The sequence below is a fragment of the Gorilla gorilla genome, chromosome 5 (assembly GCF_029281585.2).
Source record: "Gorilla gorilla gorilla isolate KB3781 chromosome 5, NHGRI_mGorGor1-v2.1_pri, whole genome shotgun sequence".
Lineage (NCBI taxonomy): Eukaryota > Metazoa > Chordata > Mammalia > Primates > Hominidae > Gorilla > Gorilla gorilla.
In genome coordinates, this window is record NC_073229.2 from 29,376,331 (window position 1) to 29,398,096 (window position 21,766).

Sequence of the window (21,766 nt, forward strand, 5' to 3'; positions counted from 1 at the left end):
TGAAGAATAATTTGGCAATAACTATCAAAAGTAAAAATATACATATCCTTTGATCCAATAATTTCACTTCTAGGAATTTATTCTAAGTATATTCTGGCATACGTGCAAAAATGATGTCTGCAAGAAGATATTTATTGCAGCATTGACTTGTAACAGTAAAAGATTGGAAACCATCTGAATTTCTATCAATAGAGAATTGATTAAATAAATTATGGTAATATACATACATATAATAGAATTCTATGCATCTCTTGAAAAAGAATGAAGCAGCCCTTTTTACACTGATTTAGGATTTTCTCCAACAGGTACTGAAAGATGTAAAAGCAAGGCACTGAACTGCGTGTCATCATTTGTGAGAAAAATACGTACATGCTTGCATGTGAACTGAATATCTCTACAAGTATATCCAAAGGGTTGATACTTGTAGCTGTTTTGTAGAAGGCAACCAGGAGGGTACAGTGTAGGAGTGTGAGGGAGACTTACCTGTTATGCATTTGTTATCGTATATGTTGAATTCTATACTATGTACATGTATTAACCACTCAAAAATAACTTAAAAATACATTTCTAAAAAGCATACCATAAGCCTGGGCAACCTAGGGAGTACCCTGTCTCTACAAAAAATTTAAAAATTAGCCTCTTATGGTGGCACATGCCTGTAGTCTCAGCTACTGAGGAGGCTGAGGCGAGAGGATTGTTTGAGCCCAGGAGGTCAAGGCTGCAGTGAGCTGTGATTGTGCCACTGCATTCCAGTCTGGGTGATAGAGAGAGACCTTGTCTCAATAAAAAATAAAAAATAAAAATAAAAATAAAATAAAATAAAATAAATAAAAGGATATAGTAATGACCTGAAATTTAGGTGCCCTGATCTAAGTTGGCATCAATAGAAATAAAGAGAAGTAGAGCTGGCAGGACATGATGAATCACTGGATTGGAGAGTGGGAGAAGGAAGAGTTCAACTTGATGATCCACTTCTTGCTACAGGCACCCGAGTAGATGGAAGATAGGGAACCTAGGAGAATACCTCTGATAAGAAAACTTCTGTATTTGATAAAATGATTAAAGTTTATAGAAAAAAATACATTTTTAAAAAGTCAAGGCTGTTCTTTTTTGTACTCTACTATAAGCTTCTTGCAACTAGATGTTATATTATAAATTTTCTTATAGCTCTTACAGTACTTAGAACGGTGTCTTACTTGTTATAGATGCCCCATAAATATTTATTAGATGAGTGTCTGAAAATCAAATTTCTAAAACACTGTTTTATCTTTTCAGAAGGTGGATTAACTATTTGCCTAAATGCAAAGTGTGAGCATCAAAGAGGTTGAAAATGTAATATCTCATTATCTCTTTACTCAAGGGTGAGGAGAAAAGATGAAGAAAAGTGGAGAAAAGTGGAGAAAAGATGAAGTTTATGCAGCAAATTGCTAACTGGAACAAGGCATAGAATTTTCAAAACACAAGATAATTAGTTTTACTATCTCTTAAAAAAAAGAAGAGTCCGTTTAGCCACCAGAGGGCTCTCATCTTCCCATTTAATAACAGGCCTAGACCCAAACATGAGATAATGTAAACATGCAGTTGCAGTTGAAAACCAGAAGAGCATATATATATATATATATATATATATATATATATATATATATATATATATATATAATGTTCAACTGCATTTTTTCATTTTATATTTTGTATATATAAAATACACACATATATAGGTATTTCCTTTCCTCCCCATGAAATGTATACTACTACAATTGTAAAAACATCCTGCCAAGCCTTCTTATCACAACATAAGAAGATAGAAATTCATCAGATGTGCTTGAAATACTCTATCTCCAAATATCAAGGAGGGCCTCCTTGTATTTTGTTAATTGCAAAATGAGGCCGGGCGCTGAGGCTTACGCCTATAATTCCAACAATTTGGGAGGCCGAGGAGGGTGGATCACCTGAGGTCAGCAGTTTGAAACCAGCCTGGCCAACATGGCGAAATCCCGTTTCTATTAAAAATACAAAAATTAGCCAGGTGTGGTGGCGAGTGCCTTTAATCCCAGCTACTCGGGAGGCTGGGGCATGAGAATTGCTTGAACCCAGGAGGTGGAGATTGCAGTGAGCCGAGATCACGCCACTGCACTCCAGCCAGGGTGACAGAGCAATAGTCCATCTCAAATAATAATAATAATAATAATAATAATAATAATAATAATAATAATAAAACAAAAAAGCAAAATGAATTTGTCTCTAGGGCTCTGTAAGGCCACGACTGCTTAGGAGGCATTCCTATACACCAGTGGGAAGAAGGAGGGCGCTGCAAAGGACTGCTTTTCGTTTGTGTAAGCCTCCTGAAATTGGGTTATGTGTTGAAATGTTAATGCTTTGCATAGACTTAGAGGGTTCTAAAATCTAGGATTTCTAGACTCCATGGCATTTACAATATTTCATTGCCTTCCTTTATTTTTATTGTGTTTGGACTTCAAGTTGGGGAATGGGTGCTGGAACATGTGATTTGGGACCCTCTTATTGATGCTGTGAAGCCATGCGGACAGTAAGGGAGCTTCCCTTCCATGAACGCCTTCTGCATCCTAGTCCTGCCATCAGCTCCCCTTCCATGAACGCCTTCTGCATCCTAGTCCTGCCATCAGCTCCCCTTCCATGAACGCCGTCTGCATCCTAGTGCTGCCATCAGCTCCCCTTGCATGAACGCCTTCTGCATCCTAGTCCTGTCATCAACTCCCCTTCCGTGAATGCTGTCTGCATCGTAGTGCTGCCATCAGCTCCTCTATACTATGATTTCACACTACCTCTCCCAGGCATTCAAATTATGACCCATAAGTAGCCTCCACTGGATTAGTGGAGCCTTTTAGTTAAGAGAACAGAGAAAGAAACGGGTATTTATTGGATGCTAACACTGGGTTGAATGTCCTCAGCCTATTATTATTATCAACATCATCATCCTTCTTCTCAGTAGCACTAACACAAAGCAGGTATTGCGTTCCTCCTCTATATATGAGGAAACCTAGCTCTGAAAGGTTGAATGAGTCACCCAAGATGGCAAATGCTGGGGAAATGGGACTAACCGAATTTAGAGTATCTGTAAAGCTTATGTTCTTTACTCTGACGCTTTAGTACCCCCGCGATGTGAACATATACTTTGGGCTTTCTTTGTCCCTGGGATACCACCAGCTGTCTATGGCATTCAGGGGTCTCTGGGGCCATAGCTTGTAGGTGGAGCTTTGAGGCAGCATGTCCGATGGCTGTGCAATGTCCACTGAGAATGTGGCTTAATGGTGGTTGCAGCAACACGACAGGGGCCCCTCTACATGTGTGGTAGGAAGGGAAGGATAGTGCCCCCTCAACCCTTCATCCTTCACAGGAGGAAGACATGGTGGCCCACAGCTGAGAGAACGCATGCTCAGGGATTTTCCCTGACTGCTCCTTGCCTTAAGCAATGTCATATGAACAGGCTGGTGGCATAGGGTTGGTTGTGAAATCTGTAGCCATGCAGGACAGTGGCCTTCAGTAGCTTGTTCAGGAGGCCACGCCCCAGACCACCATCTGGTAGGCACCACTAGCCACATGAGACCATGTGCCAAATGCAGACCTGTGCAGAGCAGACGGAGCCCTGTAGCCTGGCCTCTGAGACGGAGCCTGTGGAACACCAAGTCCCCTCACTGTCATGTGTGGAACAGTCTCCAACATGAATTTTCAAAGAAACACTCACACAGACAGAGTTTTCTTTCTGAAATCTGCTCCATGAATGGCTTCATCCTAGGGAGGAGAGACTGTTGTTTCCTTGATGGGATGATGTGGGATTTGGGGAGACTCTTGAATGAAAAGAAGAGAGTTTGGCAAGCAGAAGCGGAAGGATTATTATAGGCCTATGAGTCACAGACACTGCAGGCAAACGACGCGGAGAGCGGAGGGTGGGAGGATCCAGAGAAAGGAGGTGAGGCCAGGGGAGCCAAGGAAGAGTGTAGCAGTCAGGGATCTCCAGAGAAGCTGGATCAATGGGATGTGTATGTACCTAGAAAGAGATTTATTTTAAGGGCTTGGTTCCCGTGATGATGGAGGCTGGCAAGTCCCAAATTATCAGGGCAGGCCAGCAGGCTGGAGACCCAGGAGAGAGCCAGGCCACAGTTCAAGTCCAAAGGTCATTTGTTGGCACAATTCCCACAAGGTGCCTCCCTGGCTCCAGTAGTCTGGGCTCTTGCTAAGGAAGTGCACTGAGGTCCCAGGGAGACAGGAGACAGCTCCACCAGAAAGCTTTGCAGGGGCATCTGAGCTGTTCCCAGAGCCTGACTCCACACTCCACCCCAAAGTCACCTCTGCTATTGCACCCAAAGGGACCAGGCAGTTGGTCATGCCATAAAATGTGCTGAGCACTTGCATGGCTGGGCAGTGGCTTTGCGAGGAAGCTTGGAACAAAGGCAGTGGCTCTCTCAGATGATGTTCAAAACAACCTGAAGACCTCAGCTGCTGCCATAGGCAAGGAAAATGGACAAGAATTCCCATACGTCAGGAATCCAGGCAGCCTTCAACCTTGGCTGCACATGGGAATGACCTGGAAGTGCTTTTAAGATTCGCAATGCCCAATCTGCAGCCCAGACCAACTCAGAAGCTCTGGAGGAGACATCTGGGCAAAAGTACTTTTAGAAGGTCCCCAGGCGACTCCGAATCTGCAGGCGAGGCTGAATGGCTCTGCCATATACTCTTAGCAGCAATTTGTATTTCCCCTTTCCCTTTGAGGTCCCCTTCTGTCCGTTTACCCACTTGCATGCCTGTTAAGGCTCGGGCTCAGGAAAGAGGGTGTTTCCACCATAACACCCATGCCCCTGAGCCTGCATCCTTCCCACAGTGCCTCAGAAGATTTGAAATGAAAGTATTTAATGTTTTGACCTTGAGGAGACAGAAGGAAGGGCTGATGTTCCAGACATTGTGAAGGGAACAGAAGCAGGATTTGGTAGAAGTTGTGTGGTTTAATGGAAAGGGGGTAGGTGTCAGAGCCAGCCAGAATGAGCTCTGTGCTGTCACTGGGTAATTCTTTGTTGGAAAAATCTGTAAACCTTACTGAGCTTCAGTTTCTTTATCCTTAATATTGAGAGAATGATGCCTGTCTCTCTGAGCATGGTGAGGCCTAGAGATAATGAATTGCAAATGCCTGTCCTGTAGTGGGCACTCAACAGATGGTATAAATTACTGGTGACTCCTTGAACCAGGAAAGACACGTGAGAAGTGTTAAAAGCTGGAATTTAACATCTCAATCCCCTCATTTGTCAAATAGGGATAATGTATTGGGTTGAATATGGTCTCACCCCTTTCACCCCCAATACGCATGTCCACCTAAAACCTCCGAATGTGACCTTATTTGGAAATAGGGTCTTTACAGATGTGATTAGTTTAGCATCCTGAAATAAATGATCCTAGACTTATAGTAGACTCTAAATCTGTGACTAGCATCCTTATAAGAGAAAGGACAGGGAGATTTGAACACAGATTCCAGATTATCTGTAAGGTAAGAGGTGCAGAGACACACAGGGAAGAATGCCATGTGGAAACAGGCAGATATTGGAGTGATGTGGCCACAAAACAAGGATTAGTGGGAGCCACCAGGATGAAAGATTCTTCCTTAGAGCCTTCAGAGGAAGCATAGTAACACTGACACCTTGATTTCAGACTGCTGGCTAGCAGAACTGTGAGAGGATACATTTCTATTTTATGTATGTATGTATGTATGTATGTATTTATTTATTTATTTATTTATTTATTTATTTATTTATTTTTAGACACAGTCTAGTTCTGTCACCCAGGCTGGAGTCTAGTGGCATGATCTCGGCTCACTGCAATCTCTACCACCCAGGTTCAAGTGATTCTCCTGCCTCAGCCTCCCGAGTAGCTGGGATTACAGGTGCCTGCCACCACGCCCAGCTAATTTTTGTAGTTTTAGTAGAGATGGTACAAGGCATTTCACTGTGTCGTCCAGGCTGGTCTCGAACTCCTGACCTCGTGAGCCACCCACCTTGGTCTCCCAAAGTGCTGGGATTACAGGCAGGAGCCACCACGCCCGGCCACATTTCTATCATTTTTAAGCCACCTGGTTTGTGATACTTGGCTATAGTAGCTCCAGGAAACTAAAACAGATAATAATAGTAACTATACTACTTCTAGGTTATTGTAACTAAAATAAATTTATATTGCAAATATAACTAAATTTAGTAATAGTGAAATTTTAGCTAAATGTGAATTGGGATTATTTAGATGCTAGGTAAGCAGTCTAGGGTGATGATTTCTGTGCTAGGAACAAAGGCCACTGGTGCTTGGAGGGCCTTTCAAGTGTGACTGTGTGAGGGATACAGTGAAATGGCAAGAGTTGAGTTTAGGAAGGGACAAGGTGAGACGCAATAAGTCAACACCAAAGAGTGCCCTCTCGGGCACCTCCACCCACCAACCAGGGAAGAGCAGCTGGTTATCCTTTGGTCTCCATCTCACAAGCACCTCATGCACAAAGAGCTTAGCATCTTCTTGGCTGTCATCTTGGGGATCCCCCTTAAAGTTATACTTTCAATCCCATCCCCAATAAGCGACCACAGAACCACGATTCATGCAGCCGCGGCATTTTTGTTAAGCCCTAGAATGAATGGGTAAGTTTCCCTTTGTCATTGTGTATATAGTCATGCAAATAATCCCTGTCTTCCATGCTTGGGGTCTAAAATGGTTCCCAAGTGGACTTAGATATGTTCCTCTGTGAATTGGAAGGGCATTTTGGAATGGTTCTTTCCTTCCCCTTGATTTGAGGATTACATGGAAATCCACATTTGCTGAGTGGGAAAACTCTGAATTGGTGTCCAGCAGTTCTTTTGGCCTCTTCCTCTTAGTTTGGTGATATGTGACGGTAATAAAAGGTCATGATGGCGGGATGAGTCTGGAAAAGGAGAAATACTGGCAGTGATACTGCAATCTATTTTACAAGAAAGAGAATTTTATTTAACCACATGATTTTAAAAATTGGCAAAGTTGCCGGGTGCAGTGCCTCACGCCTGTAACCCCAGCACTTTGGGAGGCCAGGGTGGGTGGATCATCTGAGGTAAGGAGCTCGAAACCAGCCTGACCAACATAGTGAAACCCCATCTATACTAAAAATACAAAATTAGCTGGGCATGGTGGCACACGCCTGTAATCCCAGCGACTCGGGAGGCTGAGGCAGGAGAATCACTTGAACCCAGGAGGCGGAGGTTGCAGTAAGCCGAGATTGTGCCATTGCACTCCAGCCTGGGCAAGAAGAGTGAAACTCCATCTCAAAAAAAAAAAAAAAATTGGCAAAGTTCAGTTAATGTATATATATAAAATGACAACATAAGTGCGTTTTAGAATGTAGCTAGAAAAATCTTCATAAGGAATAAAACATGTCTAGATGGGAGTCTTCAGAATCACATACCAGATTCCTGGCAAGGTATTGTAAAAGTCATACAGTACATGTTTTCCTAACTCTATGTCATCTAACTTCATTATTAGAATCTTAATAAAATTTAGTGTTGAGTGAAAACAAATCCCTAAAGTGTAACCAAATATATTTGCTCAGGCCAGACTTAAGCCTCAGCGGAAGGTTTTGTAAGCTCTTACGGTGGAAGGGATCTTTTTCTTCTTCCTGTTAGCATCTCAGAGGAGCTGAGTCTAGCAGAGCAGCTGCTAACAGAGGAAGCTGGGAAAGCCAGGCTTGGCGTCCCAAAGGAGCGGCAAGATGAAAGCATGCAATCCTCCATACAGGCCTGCAAATGCCAGGTGGATGACCACCATGTCCTTACACTCAGGTCATGGCATGCATATGGCCAGGGACATATATTTAGTAGGCACTGTATAATGAATGAACGAATCCTACAGTGTGGTGGAGTGTTGTCCAACTTACTGAACTAAGTTGAACCCTATCATTAACATTATTGGATTAAGAAATTCATTATTTTTTAATAACACTGTTATTGGATTAAGACATCAATTTCATGGTCACGACATATTTTAATGGAATAGGAAACAATATCATAGAAAATAAAGGGGTATGTCACCCATATTAAAAGCAAGTATGAGTTTATGAAACTTTTCACACAAGCGTGTGTGTTTCTACTGGATTATGATGTAAAATGTATTTCTGAGGGTATCACTTAAGAAAGATTGAGCAGTGTTGGTGGAGTGGAAACTATTTGAGGCATTTGGGTCAGATAGATCTTGATTTGAATTCCAATGCCACTGTCAGACACTGAGCGTGTTACTTAAATCCATCTGAGCATCACATATGCATTTAAAGTCAACCATATAGTATGCACTGTGCTCGATGAGGGAGATACAGTGGTGAGTAGGACATACTCTTGCCCTCAAAGAAACACAAAATATGCCCTTAATAAGTGTCCACCTCTCTTCAGCACTTCAGTATCTCTGTGACTGGTTGGTAAGACAGGTGTCTGGATAAAAACAGATCTTGGAGAATCTCAATACTGCTTGAGGTTCTTCAGGAGCCAAAGGAATCCTAATTTTTTCTTTGCTCTGTCTTCTTTCTTCTTAAGCATGGCAACAACTCATAGGTAGTAAAAGCTGTCATACTCATGCATTTTGAGGGAAATTTGAGAAATATCAATACCCAAAGCTTCTACATGGAGCCATTCATGTTATCCAGTCTTTGTTTCCAGAATCATCGTAGGACCCTGATGACAGTAGCACCAACTCTCAAACATAAACTCGAGAAAATGAAAAAGTGGCATTGAATATCTACACGGAACTTCAGAAATACAACACACACACACACACACACACACACACACACACACACTCATACACACAAACTCATGAGCAATCATAGTAATTTGAACAACAACAAAAACCATGATGTTGAAATTTGGAGGATGTAGAACCTAAGAGTCTAAGAAAGATTAATTTATGCTACCAACAAACACACATTTAAATTGTGGGAAAAAAGCATGGTGGCAATGCAACACTACTCTCTCAAGACACAAAGCAGGCCAGACGTGGTGGCTCATGCATGTAATCTCAGCACTTTGGGAGGCCGAGGCAAGCAGATTGCTTGAGGCCAGCAGTTCAAGACCAGCCTGGCCAACATGGTGAAAACCCATCTCTACTAAAAATACAAAAACTATCTGGGCATGATGGCACATGCCTGTAATTCCATCCTCTTGGGAGGCTGAAGCATGAGAATTGCTTGAACCTGGGAGGCAGAGGTTGCAGTGAGCCGAGATTGCACCACTGCACTCCAGCTCGGGTGATAGAATGAGACTCCGGCTCAAAAAATAAATAAATAAAAGACATAAAGCAAGTTTAAATTCCTGTAGTGCCAGCCAGATAATCAAGGCTGGAAACAGAGTGGCATATCACAGCTATGTCCCCTCTGTCCACCCCTCCAAGGGCACGCAGAATTTAGTTGACCTATCAGCTGCCAAAATCATGGACCAACTTCATTTTGGGGTGCTCTACCCACCAAGTAGCTCTCTCAGGGAGGGGTGCAGAACAATCATAACCTGCATCTATTGGCAACTCACACAGTGAAAAATTATGAACTAGGCAAGTTTTGTCCTTGGAGTCCACAGCTGACCCTTCCACACCTGTTCCTTTACTAACAATATCCTCATTTTCACTCTGCCAAGTGTGCCCTCCCCCACATTAAAACTTGCTTTCAAATCATCAAATATCCTTCACTGAGAATTGAACATGCATGAGTTTCATAGGTCACTTCTTTCAGAAGTATTTATATGTTAAATCTGGCTCTCCATATGAAATGGGCGGCTTTATTGGTGAAAGAATTTTTTTGTACATTAGCAAGATATTTAGGGTGGCAGTGAGAACAGAGGCCCTTTTCATGGCCCCGAAATAACTACACCATGCAAGAGGCTGACGACATCATGGTAACGATGATGTGCTAGTCAGACTAGACTGGGCCTTAATGATAAACACTTGCCATCTGTCAGGAAGGGGTGAGAAGTCACCTAAGGTAAAATGAATTATGATGTAAACAAGGTTTGTCTTCAACATCCCCCCAACTCCTGTTTAAGGATCAGTCTTCCTGACTCAGACCCTAGTAGCCCATAGGCTCTCCTTTGAGTCATTAGGGCCATCTAATCATCCATTCTAGAGCTTCCCTGCATGCAAGCCGTTTATCCTCCAGGCCATTCCTCATCTCCTTCTCCTTTTCATCAAATGTATCTGCTATGCGTCCTATTCTATCAATGTTCATTCACTACCAGTCCACATGAAACTGCAATTTGCTTGTCACTATAAATAGAATTGTGGTATGTAAGATGGAGAGAGTATCTGAAATGAAACAATAACTCTAATGTTGAGACTATCAGCTTCCCGGGAAGCCTAGGGTGGAAGATAACTGGTGATGATGCCTGTAAGGTTAAGAAGCTATAAGGAATCCTCAAGTCCGTCTGTATTTTTGAGTACTTTCTAATGGTGCAGAGTTAGGCTTTGTTGGAGATATAAAGAGGTAGACATGGCCCCTCATCCCGGGAGTTTGCAATCAAGCAGGTGGGATGGTGAATTAGGCCATTCTTGCATTGCTATAAAGAAATACCTGAAGCTGGGTAATTTATAAAGAAAAGAGGTTTGATTGGCTCACAGTTCTGCAGGCTTTACAGGAAGAATGGTGCTGGCATCTCCTGGGCTTCTGGGGAGGCCTCAGGAAGCTTACAATCATGGCAGAAGGTGAAGGGGGAGCAGGCACGTTATATAGTGAGAACAGGAGCAAGAGAGATGGGAGGAGGAGGTGCCACACACTTTTAGACAACCAGATCTCGCCAGAACTCACTATGGCGAGGCCAGCCCCAAGAAGATGGCATTAAATCATTCATGAGAAATCCACTCCCATGATCCAAACACCTCCCACCAGGCCCCACCTCCAACACTGGGTATCATGATTCAACACGAGATTTCAAGGAAACAACACCCAAACTATATCAGACGGAGATCTTGGGAGCCAGGCACTTGCATCCACCACTTTAAATAATCTTATTTAATTGTGGTGGTATCATTATCTAACTTTGCAGACAAGGAACCAAGGCTCAGAGGAGAAAACTATTTTTATCCAAGGTGAGTCTCTCTCCAAGGGGCTGACTAGTGCCTCTCTTAGGACAGTAGCAAGTTGGAATAAAATCTGGCATGCCTAAGGTCTTTAAGGAACAGGGGATGCTCACTTCTTTTGCGTTCCTTTGGCGGCCTACGTAGCATACTTAAGCTCCTTCTGGATAGACTGTGTCCTCTTATTCACATGCTGAAGTTGTTATATATTTTTAAACAAATAAAAAGTGAATAATACATTTTTCTAAAAAGTAACTGATTTTCTCTAGGTTCAACACAGATAGCCAGCCATGGGAGTCAGAATTTGAACTCAGATCTGGTCTGGTTCTGAAGCCTCTCTTCTTTCCAGCTGTGAGACAAAGGAGCAAATATGAGAAGCGCCTTTTGCTCACTTCTGCTTGCCAGCAGAATTTCACAAAAGCCCTGGACTGTGAAGATGTTTGGAAAGATGCTTTGAAGACGAAACCTTTAACAGGGTTAGTGTTTATGCCTCTGTAATCTACAACCAGATGCACTCTTACACCCAAGCCTTGATGGGATTCTGCTGCGATGGAAATTCTGAGCAAATCTGATGTGATTGTGCAGGTACTGAACCTCCACTTCCTGTCTGTAAGCAGTGGGCTGAAATCCTGGGCTGGAGCAGTCTCATAGGATCTCTCTGACAGGCTGTTGCCAGGCTGTAGGCCTTGGTCTGTAGTCCTCAGTAAGACTTCTGAATACAACTAACTTTAATTCTTTAAAAGCTTGACTGTTTTCTTTAGTCGGCATGGCATTCCATACCATTCCAGAAACAGAAGCCAGGAGGATACATGAAGGAGAGAGCAATGGCATAGTGTGCGGAGCTGATTAGCTGTTAACTAGCAGAATTGAGAGAAGGCAGCCGGCCAAATGCCCCGGAGGGGCAAGGAAAAGCTTTTTCAGAGAGTTGGGAAGTGGCACTCCAGTGAGGTCTGAAGCCATGAAGGTTGACTTATTTATTCCACAGTAGCTACAAGAAGAGGGGTCTTCCTAGGGAGCGTGACCAGTTTAAGCAAAGGCTTGGGAGGAGGAATAATAACGTGCTGGAAGTGGGAAAGGGGAGCTGGTTAAGGGGCTGAAAGTTATTCCTTGTGGATCACCTTCTCATCACACGCTCTTTGACCTCATTGTAGTTCAATGGAGGGAAAGAGAGTCAAAAGCAGGAGAGACGTTTGTCTCTAAGCGGACAGGGGCTCAGCAAACCCAGCCTTCCCCGCAGTCTTACCTGGAGCCATTGCCTGGGGAAGAGGGTGTTCAGGCCACATTATCCCAAGGCTGGGGGCACCTTTGCTCAGCAGACCCCTGTGGTGCCGCTCCTCAAGAGCCTCCTGGGAGGAAGGGCCAGGGAGCCAGGCGGTTCTCCCTTCCCCTTCTGGAATCCTGGCCAGTTTCCATGTACATAACCCAGCTTAATCCATAGAAACAGGAGCTGCAAGGCATGTTCTTTCTCTTTTTTTCCTCTCCAAGACACGGAAACCTTTATTTTCTCCCTACACCACAAACCGGTACTGTTAAATAATATTGGATAATTGCACCTGTCGTACTCCCCATATTGTGCTGAGGAAAAATAATTGCTGGTTTTCTGCTTTGCCGTTTAGCTGTGACTCCGTCATTTGACTCGGAGCATGTCATTTTCTCCCATTTTAGACTGTGTACAGTCAAACCCTGTGAAAGGACTCACAGATAGCGGCCCTGCGTGTATGAGTGGGCGCGGGCCTCATTCAGCAACGATTTCTAATTTATACAGCATTGAAAATCCACAGCTATAAATAAACAGTTCTGACTGGCTTTGCTGCCTACTCAAATGCTTTATTAAAAAAAAAAAAAGTCACCAGCAACTGCATGAGAAAGGAAAACAAGAATGTCTGGATGTGGATTCTGGCTTCTGAATCCTGGGCTTGGGAGTGGGGACGCCCCACCTTGGGAGCGGCTCAGTGCTCAGCCCCTCCAGTTTTTGGAAGGCCTGGCCTCCTCGCTCCTCGCTCAGCCCCTCACGCTCCCCACGTGTGGGTGCAATGTGTTTAGGGATTACAGTATATGAAACTGGCTTCCTGTTATGACAAGTATTGCAAGTGAGTAGGTGTGGAGGAGCTGAAAATAGCTTAAGAAATGTAGGACCCTTCTGGGGAGAGAATGGGGTTAAGGCATTGTTTAGGCAACAAGACGAATCTTCTGCCCAAATTCAAAATTGGTTTCAAATGTGAGACAGCAACACTGGAACAGAAGCATGAGTATAGGCCAGTCCCTGGGGTAGTGGTGGCAGTGTCCTTCCTCCTCCTGTAATGGGGACAGTTTCCACCAATTTGGGATCTCCTGACCACCTTCTTTTGTCCAGCTCTGCAAGATGTGGACACATTTTTGTTTTGTTTTTTTAAATAAAGTTTTTGGATGACCCGGTACTGCTTTGCTCTGTAAGAAAGAGGAAGGAAAGTGGGCTCAGGAGTCAACTATCCATGTGACCTGGGACTTGTCATTTCCCTGCTCTGAACGCAGAGGTGTGCTGGAGCCAGTTTGCACAACAGGCTCTCGAGGACTAAGTGGTTGTCCACATCTCTTCCCAACTCTACATTCAGCAACGTGCTGCCAGCTTGAAAAAGGCCATGGGGAGAGTGTTTACACCATGGAAATGAGCACACATTATCAATCAGAGCCTGACATCTTTTCCCCAGAGAGCTGGTTGTTAAACCTTTCCCAGCACACCACCCTCAGAAACTCAGTTTGCTCATTTGTAAAATGAGAACGTAACTCATCTCCTACTTACAAAGTTTCCGTGGGCTAAAATAAGTGGGAGTGGTGATAAATTACTTGACACTATACAAATATTGCTGGTATCATCATGTGGTTGCTATAGTTGTCATTTTCTATTAAGGGCCTAACATAGTGCTATGCAATCTGCAAATACCATATACCTTTTAGCAAATGTTTAATCAGTGTGTTAGTGTTTTGTTGTGTATCTTTTCTTAAGCTACTGCAGCACCGAGAATGCCCTTGTGTGCTTAGGCATGTGCTCAATGGGAAATGGTTCTGAGACATTTCTAGTGTTGGAAGAGATATTGCACAATGGCCAGGCATGCTGCAATCAAGGTTTAATTTGGTCCTAGGGCCAGTAAAGCCACAAATAGAAATTTGCAGGCTCATCCCCACCAAGAGCTTACTGTGACTGAGAGTTACGCAGTCCAAGTCACCTCTGGGGTGTGGAAAATTTGGGTGATCCCCCGAGGGCTTCACGTTTGGGGAATTTCCACTGTGGCAACTGTTTCTGAGCTCCCACTGAGACCAGGTGCTTGGAGCAGTGAAGAGGCAGCCGTAGATGTGGAGAAAGAGGTGGTATTCCCAGCTCCAACTGGAAAAGACTTGAGGCCCATATTAACAGAACAGTAGAAAAAGAAGTGGGAATTAAGTAGGTTTCTTAGTGCCTGTCCTGGTCTTCCCTTGGGCTGCCTTCCTCCCTGAGATATTCTGTCCTCTTCTGTAACCCTTCAAGACCACTCTTGCTGATTTTTACCAGATTTCTCCTATATAATGTTAGGTTGGGAAGTCCAAGTCCAATTTCCTTCAGTGTCCACACCCCAACCCATATGAGCCTAGTGACATACTAGTAGACTCAAATATGTCTACCCACCAATAGCCATTTGCCATTTGTGTTCTTTAAAAAATGTGCCCACAAATAAAGGCCAGGAAAATAACACTAGGAAAATCACAGCAGGGATCATGAATCCTTGTTAAGCATCTGGAAATCAGCTTTGTTAAACCACACACTAATTCAGAAAAGTGCTTTGTAGCAAAGCAATCTCAACAGCCCTTATAATTCTATCACTTCCCATCCAGATTCTTCTGCAAGTAAAATGTCTTACTATACCATTTATTTGATGAATTAATCAATGTTCAAATGGAAGAGGTTTTGACAATGTCACTATGTTTGATGTTTATACCTGCCCTGAATGCTTGCTAAGAAGAGAAACAGATTTCCCAGTATTTTTTATAACTTACTTTCCCATTGTCTTCAATTAATTTGCTATTATCCCAAGTAGACAGACAACTTCAGTAGTAGCCATCTCCCTACATTTTTAGATCACTGAAAAAAATGGATGAGCAACCCATGAAAACAACTAGCTTACTGAAATGCTTGTCTTTTAAAGAAAAGTTGGGATTATTTAAAAAAAAAAATGGCCCAGGACCGGTAGCTAGGAGATCTGGGAGAGAGAAGTCATTGCCTTGGTTCTGACACTAAGTAACCCTTTTGCCTTTTGCAGGTAACTTCTCATCTAGGTCCTCAGCATCCTTCTCTGTAAACTGAAGAGTTTAAATGACTCTAAGTTCCTCTTTCTCTCTCTAGATGTTCTCTAACACCAAGTTTATGTGAGTTTCTTTGGCCAGATTTTAACCAGAGATCATCCTCCACGAAGGTCAAAGATAATTAATTCTGAGATAGCAGGAGTTGTTTTTGGCATGTGCAGTCAACCTTTCAAAAAACCAAGAGTTCTTAAGTTAAGCTACCTTCACGAACCTCTTATTAAATTTAAGTATCACTCTCTGTCCCTCCTACTTTGCTATGTTCCTCCACCACCTCCCTCCACCAGAAAAAAAAAAAAAATAAAAAAGATGAGAAAAATCTCTTGTGTTTTCTTCTTTCTTGGTTCTTGGAAAATGGTGTGCAATTACTTCCTCTTCTTCCGTGGCTGCCTCATGTCACCTGTACAAACAAGAACAGAGACAGACCTCAGGCTTCAGGCTTTCCCTAATGGGTATTTTTGTTGTGGGTAGAGATTCACTCTGACTTGAGGCAGTGGAAAGTTGAACACACTTTTCCCAAGGTGACAAGATGCAGTTTAAGGAGTTATGAAAAAACAGCTGCCACGATGACAGGGGCAGAGAACAACTCTGCCGTCCTCCCTCAGTGCTGGGTTCACAGTTAGCCAGGCACCCATGATGCTGTTTGCCTTCAGGTACTCTGCATAGCTAAGAGGAGGCATATTGCTGTGACTCTGAGTGAGTGTCTGCAGGCTACACACAATCCATCAGCAAACTCTGAGACTTTGCAGATGGAGATGAAGAGACCATAAAATTAGAGAGGAAATAGAAGGGTGGATGTTCACCTAATTGGGGTCATTCTGTGACCTCTTAGCAAATGAATTCATCAGCCTGGTGGAAAAGTACTGGCATATGGATTAGGTTTGAGTAAGCTCATTAGAGGGGCATTATTCTACTGAAATTATAGCATTAGATTTGTAGAATGACTTCTATTCAGCCAACAAGTTGGTACTCCATATTTAATGATCATAAATCTTTGTGTAAGCTCTGCAATTTATGAAATTTCATTAGCTCATTATCCTTTGTGCTTGTTGCCAAATACTGTCAATGCTACTTTAAAAACTTCTCCTCCATTCCAGAACTTACAGCCTTGGTAGTTCTGGCTTGGTATTCCTGCAGCAAATCCATGCTCTTAATTCCATGATTCACCCTTCAAACCCTGCCACCTTCATCAATTCTATCCTTAACAGTAAACACTAGATATCTTATACTCATTCCATTCTGCTGGAACTCCACTTCTTAGAGGCTATCGTGACTGGTGACTTGAAGTCCTGTTTGTGGCCCCTTAATTACACTGATTTCCTAGGATGGCCACCTCTTGATCATGCAGTCCTCATGGCTATCCTTGTATTCATCTCATGCAAAATTTTCAAGATCAAAACTCTCTCTTCTTCGTCTGCTCCTCATCAATCTAGACTACCCTAGTCACTTCAGCCGAGGCTTATTGTTTATCAAGCTTTATGGATTTCACGTTGTTTTCATTGGTGTGTCTACTTCTTTCTCTTCTGTTTTTCCTTTTTTTTTTTTTTTTTTTTTGAGACAAGGTCTTTGCCTAGGCTGGAATACGGTGGCACAGTCTCAGCTCACTGCGGCCTTGAGCTCCTGGGCTGAAGTCCTCCAACCTCAGTCTCCTGACTAGTTGGCACTAGAGGTGCACACCACCATGCCCAGCTTTTTTTTTTTTTTTTTTTTTTTTTTTTTGCTTTTTTGTTAGATACAGGGTCTCACTATGTTGCTCAGGATGATCTTGAACTCCTGGCCTCACCACAAGGGATCCTCCCATCTCAGCCTCCCAAAGTGCTAGGATTATAGGCAAGAGCCACCACCCTTGGCCTTATTTTCCACTTTTGATGTGAATTCTCTCCTCCCTAGTTAGGCCTTCTCTACATTAGGTCTATAAGTACAAGCACAGTACCTCCTTTTTCTGTATACTCTGGGCCTTTAATGAATTCTTTTTCAATTAAATAACCAGCTCACATACAAGAGGGACAATATAAACTTGGTCAATATAAACTTCTCAAATTTCTACCCCTGCAGTCACTCTGAGGATTCCTAAAACTTTCTTTTATCCATGTTGTTTACCAATCCCCAAGCCCTCAAGCCTAACTGTAATCATAACCTCAGTCCTTCCATCCCAGGTGTTGAGGACTGAAGACTCCCTTCTCCATTTAAGAAATGCAACAGAACACGAAGGTTTGGAGAAAAGCCACCCAGGAGCAGACATGGTGGTATGAAGCTCTGCTGGGGGAGGACAGCAGGTGGCTCCTTCCATTGGATTAGAGTCCTCTGTCCAAAACCAAGTAGCTAGGAGGAACACTCAGAAATGCCCACATACCCATCCACATGCTAGAGAAGGCACTGTTCCCAAATGGGTCTCTGTGGTGCTCCCAAAGTCATTTTATTCTGTAGGGACTCACGTGGCGTGAACGTTGCAAAAATCATGTTTCTTTTTGCTTCTAGCAGCTGGGAATGGCAAGTGGGTCTTAGTCTTGAATTCTCACAGAGCTAAGCAGTTTCTAGGCTTCTTTAAGTCTTCAAAATTTATCTCTGACCATGCTTTTTTTCTTTTTTTTTTTTTTTTTTGAGACAGGGTCTTCCTCTGTCACCCAGGCTGGAAGGCAGTGGTGTGATCTTGGCTCACTGCAACCTCTGCCTCCCAGATTCAAGCGTTTCTCCCACCTCTCAGCCTCCCAAGTACCTGGGACTACAGGTGTGTGCCACCACACGTAGCTTTTTTTTTTTTTTTTTGTATTTTTAGTAGAGATGGCATCTCACCATGTAGGCCAGGCTGCTCTTGAACTCCTGAGCTCAAGTGATCCACCCGCCTTGGCCTCCCAAAGTGCTAGGATTACAGGTGTGAGCCACCGCACCAGCCCTCTGACCATGTTTCTATAACACATAGCTGGAAATAAGGAAACTGTTGACTTAATAATAGATCATATATCTTACCCAAACCAAATTCACAAAATGGATTTTAAGTTGTAATTGGAAAATTATGTTTATTATAAATATTTTCTTGATTGAGAAGCATTTTTCCCGGTAGAAAGTATCCTAGTTGGCAGATAGGAAGTTAGATTCACCCCGACTTGTTTTATTCCTTTAACTGCTGTCAGATAGTACCAAGGGCTAGAAATATTTTTATAGCCCTGATATTTCACCTGATATTCTTGACCAGTTGGTGCTTGGCTGGTGACTTCCAATCGGGCCACTGGAAGCAGAGATTCCAACAGATTCTAGCCTCCATCTTTGCAAGATCTGAACAGAAACTGCAGGCATGGCCAAGAAATTATTGTTTCAATCAACATCACCATAGATACCATATATAATTATATGCCTTATTATTCCAATAGTTAGAACTCAGGATAAATAAAAACATAGTGTTCTCAAAGATTTACACCTATGTATCTACAACCACAAAAATGAATGCCAGGCATTGAAAATTTGGAGAACATTTGCCTAGTTTCAGTGGGCTGACTCAGAAAAGGGCAAGAAAATTGATGGTTGGGGGGATAGCAGGTGTTAGAGAAATGAGATCTGAGCACTGATAATCCTACGTTCACACTGCAGAAGTCCAGGGAGGAGAGGGAGCTGAGGGCTGGCTGGAGAAACTCCTGTGGGAAAGAGGCTGAGGAAGAGGCAGGGAGGCTAATCCACAGCGGGCTCTTTTTGAGTTTAGGGAGATGAAGTTATGACAAGAAAGGCAAAATGGAGATAAATTTTTGCCATTGACTAAATGCTGCCCCAGCTGGACCATGCTTTAGAAGTACCTGTGGAGTCATCGCATGATAAAATTCTTTTGTTATGGAATAAACAGAGTTAATAAGACAAACCTCATCTAATTCCTTCATGAATAAAACAAGGAGGTGGACTAGATGGCCTCCAGGCAGCTTTCATCAAGAAAATCTGCCTTTTAAAAAACCTGGTTTATGGCAAATAATATTAAAAGAAAGTTTCCATGTCATTCTGTCCAGGACACACTCCCAGCGCCACTTGGCCAGGCTGGAATTTTCAGCTTACAGTCTGTCCTTAGGATGAGAAGGACCTATGGTCTTAGGGGCCCTGACAAAGGACAGCCTGACTCCTGGCATGTGTCCATCAAGGGGCATAGGGAGAGGGGTCACAGGCCCTGGATAAGCTGACTGTCTCTCCAACCACCCCCACATAGCAGAGGCCCTGCCATTTGGGCCTGGAGGTGTTTAGCCCCTTTCTGTGCCCCATATCTCTTGTGGGATGATTTTCTCTTCCTGAGGAGCTTGTGTGCTGGTGTCAGCATCCTTGTGTGCTATCAATCATCAAAGAAAAAAAAGAAAATTAAGCACATAAGGGGCAGAGAAGGGAGCCTTTGATAGGATGTCCTGATTGCCTCTTGCCCCCAGTCAATGTGGAAGAGAACCTGCCCCGGGCATGCCTGGGTGTTCAGTCACGGTCATGGTGAGCCAAGCTCTCAATGTCTTGCCAGAGACAGCTTCCCCCATCTGCTTCTATCATGGTTTGAAGTTAACATTCCATCTAACTCCTCCCAAAAAGTAGAAATTGAATCTTTCTTGGGGGATGACTGGTCCCAGTAACTGACTCTGTTTTTGCCCAACCCTCTGCCTCATGACACAGAAAGGCTAGCCCAGGGCAGGGAGTGAGATGGTGACAGGTCAGGCCAGGTAGCCCTGAGGAACCTCTTGTGAGCTTTTTGAGCCTCAGTGCATTCTTGAAGGACCTTCCTGTGGGCCATGACAACACTTGCCTCCTTGACGCTCAAAGCCAGTTCCCTGCAACTGAGTGCCCTGGGAGGACCTCATCATACACTTTCCAGTTTAACATGTGATTCCCAGTATGGTTTCTTATTGCTGTCCTTCTTGCTCTCTTGTCCATATTCACCCACTGATGTGGCACAGGAGGAGGGAGAAAGTGAGTAGATGTTCAGCTATTGTGACCATCACCACCAACACCCTTCTCAGTCCAGCAGCCCACTCAGGAGAGCACCACACCGCACAAGGATGCCGTAGACGGAATTATCCACATTGGGAGGAGTCCAGGGTCCTGAGATGTAATAGAGCCTTGTCCTCAGACCAGCAGCATCAGTATGTCTGGAGTATGCGTTAGAAGGGCAGAATCTCAAACTGCACCCCAGATCCACTAAATCAGAATCCACACTTTAACAAGGTCTCCGGGTTCCCCAACATCCTCATTTTGATGAGCATCAGAGGCCTATACAGATTTGAGAAGCGTTGCTCTGTAACAGCGGTTCTGGATCCCGATTGCAGGTTAAAATAACTGGGAAGCTTTAAAAAATACCCATGTCGAGTCACCATCTCTAGAGATACGGATCTAACTGGTCTAAGGCAGGCCTGGGAATTATGATTTTTTAAACTTCCCTAGTGTTTCTGTGATGTAAAAAGCCAAGGTGGAGAACTACTGCTAGAGAGATACTGTCACATTGAATGGGTCTTGACTGATACTTCGCCTGATGTTCTTGACCACTTGGTGCTTGGCTGGTGACTTCGAATTGGGCCACTGGAAGCAGAGATTCCAGTTGTGTCTCAGGATTTCAGAAGCAGAGATTCCAACAGATTCTAGCCTCCAAGAGCCTGACCTCCTATTCACTGTAAGTACCTGAGGACGTGCATCATCTCTGTCCATCTGCTATCGGGTAGCTGTTACCTTTAATCACTTGCAGCTGGGAAACTGGTAATTTATACATCAACTCAAAGGGGAGAATGAGGGAGAATAAGATGACCAGCAGCAGTGACTAACTCTGTATGCCAGGTCCTGCTGTAGGCGCTAGATCCTCAGCAAGTCATCTGAGGTTCTCCGCGAGCCCAGGAGGAGGCCGCTAGCATTATCTCCACTAGGACAAGAGAAAGCTGGGGCACAGAGACCTTCAGTGTCTCACTTAGTGTCACAGGTACAAGTGGCAGGGCCAAGATAGAAACTGAGGCAGTTTGGCACCAGAACTTTTCCTCTAACCACAGCCCCCGACTGCCTCCCTAAAGCATTCATTTGAATTTCTCCTGTCATCAAAGGGGGCTCAGGCTGTGGAAGGAGGGAAAACATAGGCTTAGCTCTGGCTTTGGACAGAATACGTGGCTATCTATAAGTTTCCAGAACCGAAGATCTGGAGAAAGGCTCACTGGTAGGGGAACCAGTCAACTGAGTGCCCAAGCCTAGACGATATTAAACCTTATGAATACTGGCACAGCAGGAATAGACAGGGGTCATCTCAGGCCACCTGGGCTTGGTGGTCACTCTACTTAGAGGCTGTCTGATCACTGAGGAATTGAAGTGCATTGCCATAGAATACATGGTTGGTTTGCGGCCAGGTGAGGGACATACCCTTTTTTTTTTTTTTGAGATAGAGTCTTGCTCAGTC

General features: G+C 43.7%; 1 protein-coding gene and 1 non-coding gene across 6 annotated transcripts in view; one reads left to right on the forward strand and one right to left on the reverse strand.

Annotated features, from left to right (window-relative positions):
- Positions 1 to 11,078: 11,078 nt before the first annotated feature.
- LOC115935149 (small nucleolar RNA SNORA67) lies at positions 11,079 to 11,220 on the forward strand. Its single transcript, XR_004070849.1, has one exon. It is a non-coding gene; the product is annotated as a small nucleolar RNA SNORA67 (small nucleolar RNA).
- Positions 11,221 to 14,164: 2,944 nt separating this feature from the next.
- Positions 14,165 to 21,766, reverse strand: part of ADTRP (androgen dependent TFPI regulating protein) — a 102,438-nt gene continuing 94,836 nt past the window's right edge. For 3 of the 5 annotated variants that reach the window (XM_055391812.2, XM_055391810.2, XM_055391811.2), the window contains 2 exons: positions 18,561 to 18,668; positions 14,165 to 15,784 (listed from right to left, as the gene is read on the reverse strand). In XM_055391812.2, coding sequence (XP_055247787.1) covers positions 15,750 to 15,784; positions 18,561 to 18,668 — 143 coding nt within the window. In that variant the 3' untranslated portion in view covers positions 14,165 to 15,749. The remainder of the gene's footprint in view (positions 15,785 to 18,560; positions 18,669 to 21,766) is intronic. The other 2 variants (XM_063707335.1, XM_055391817.2) reach the window with 1 other exon arrangement.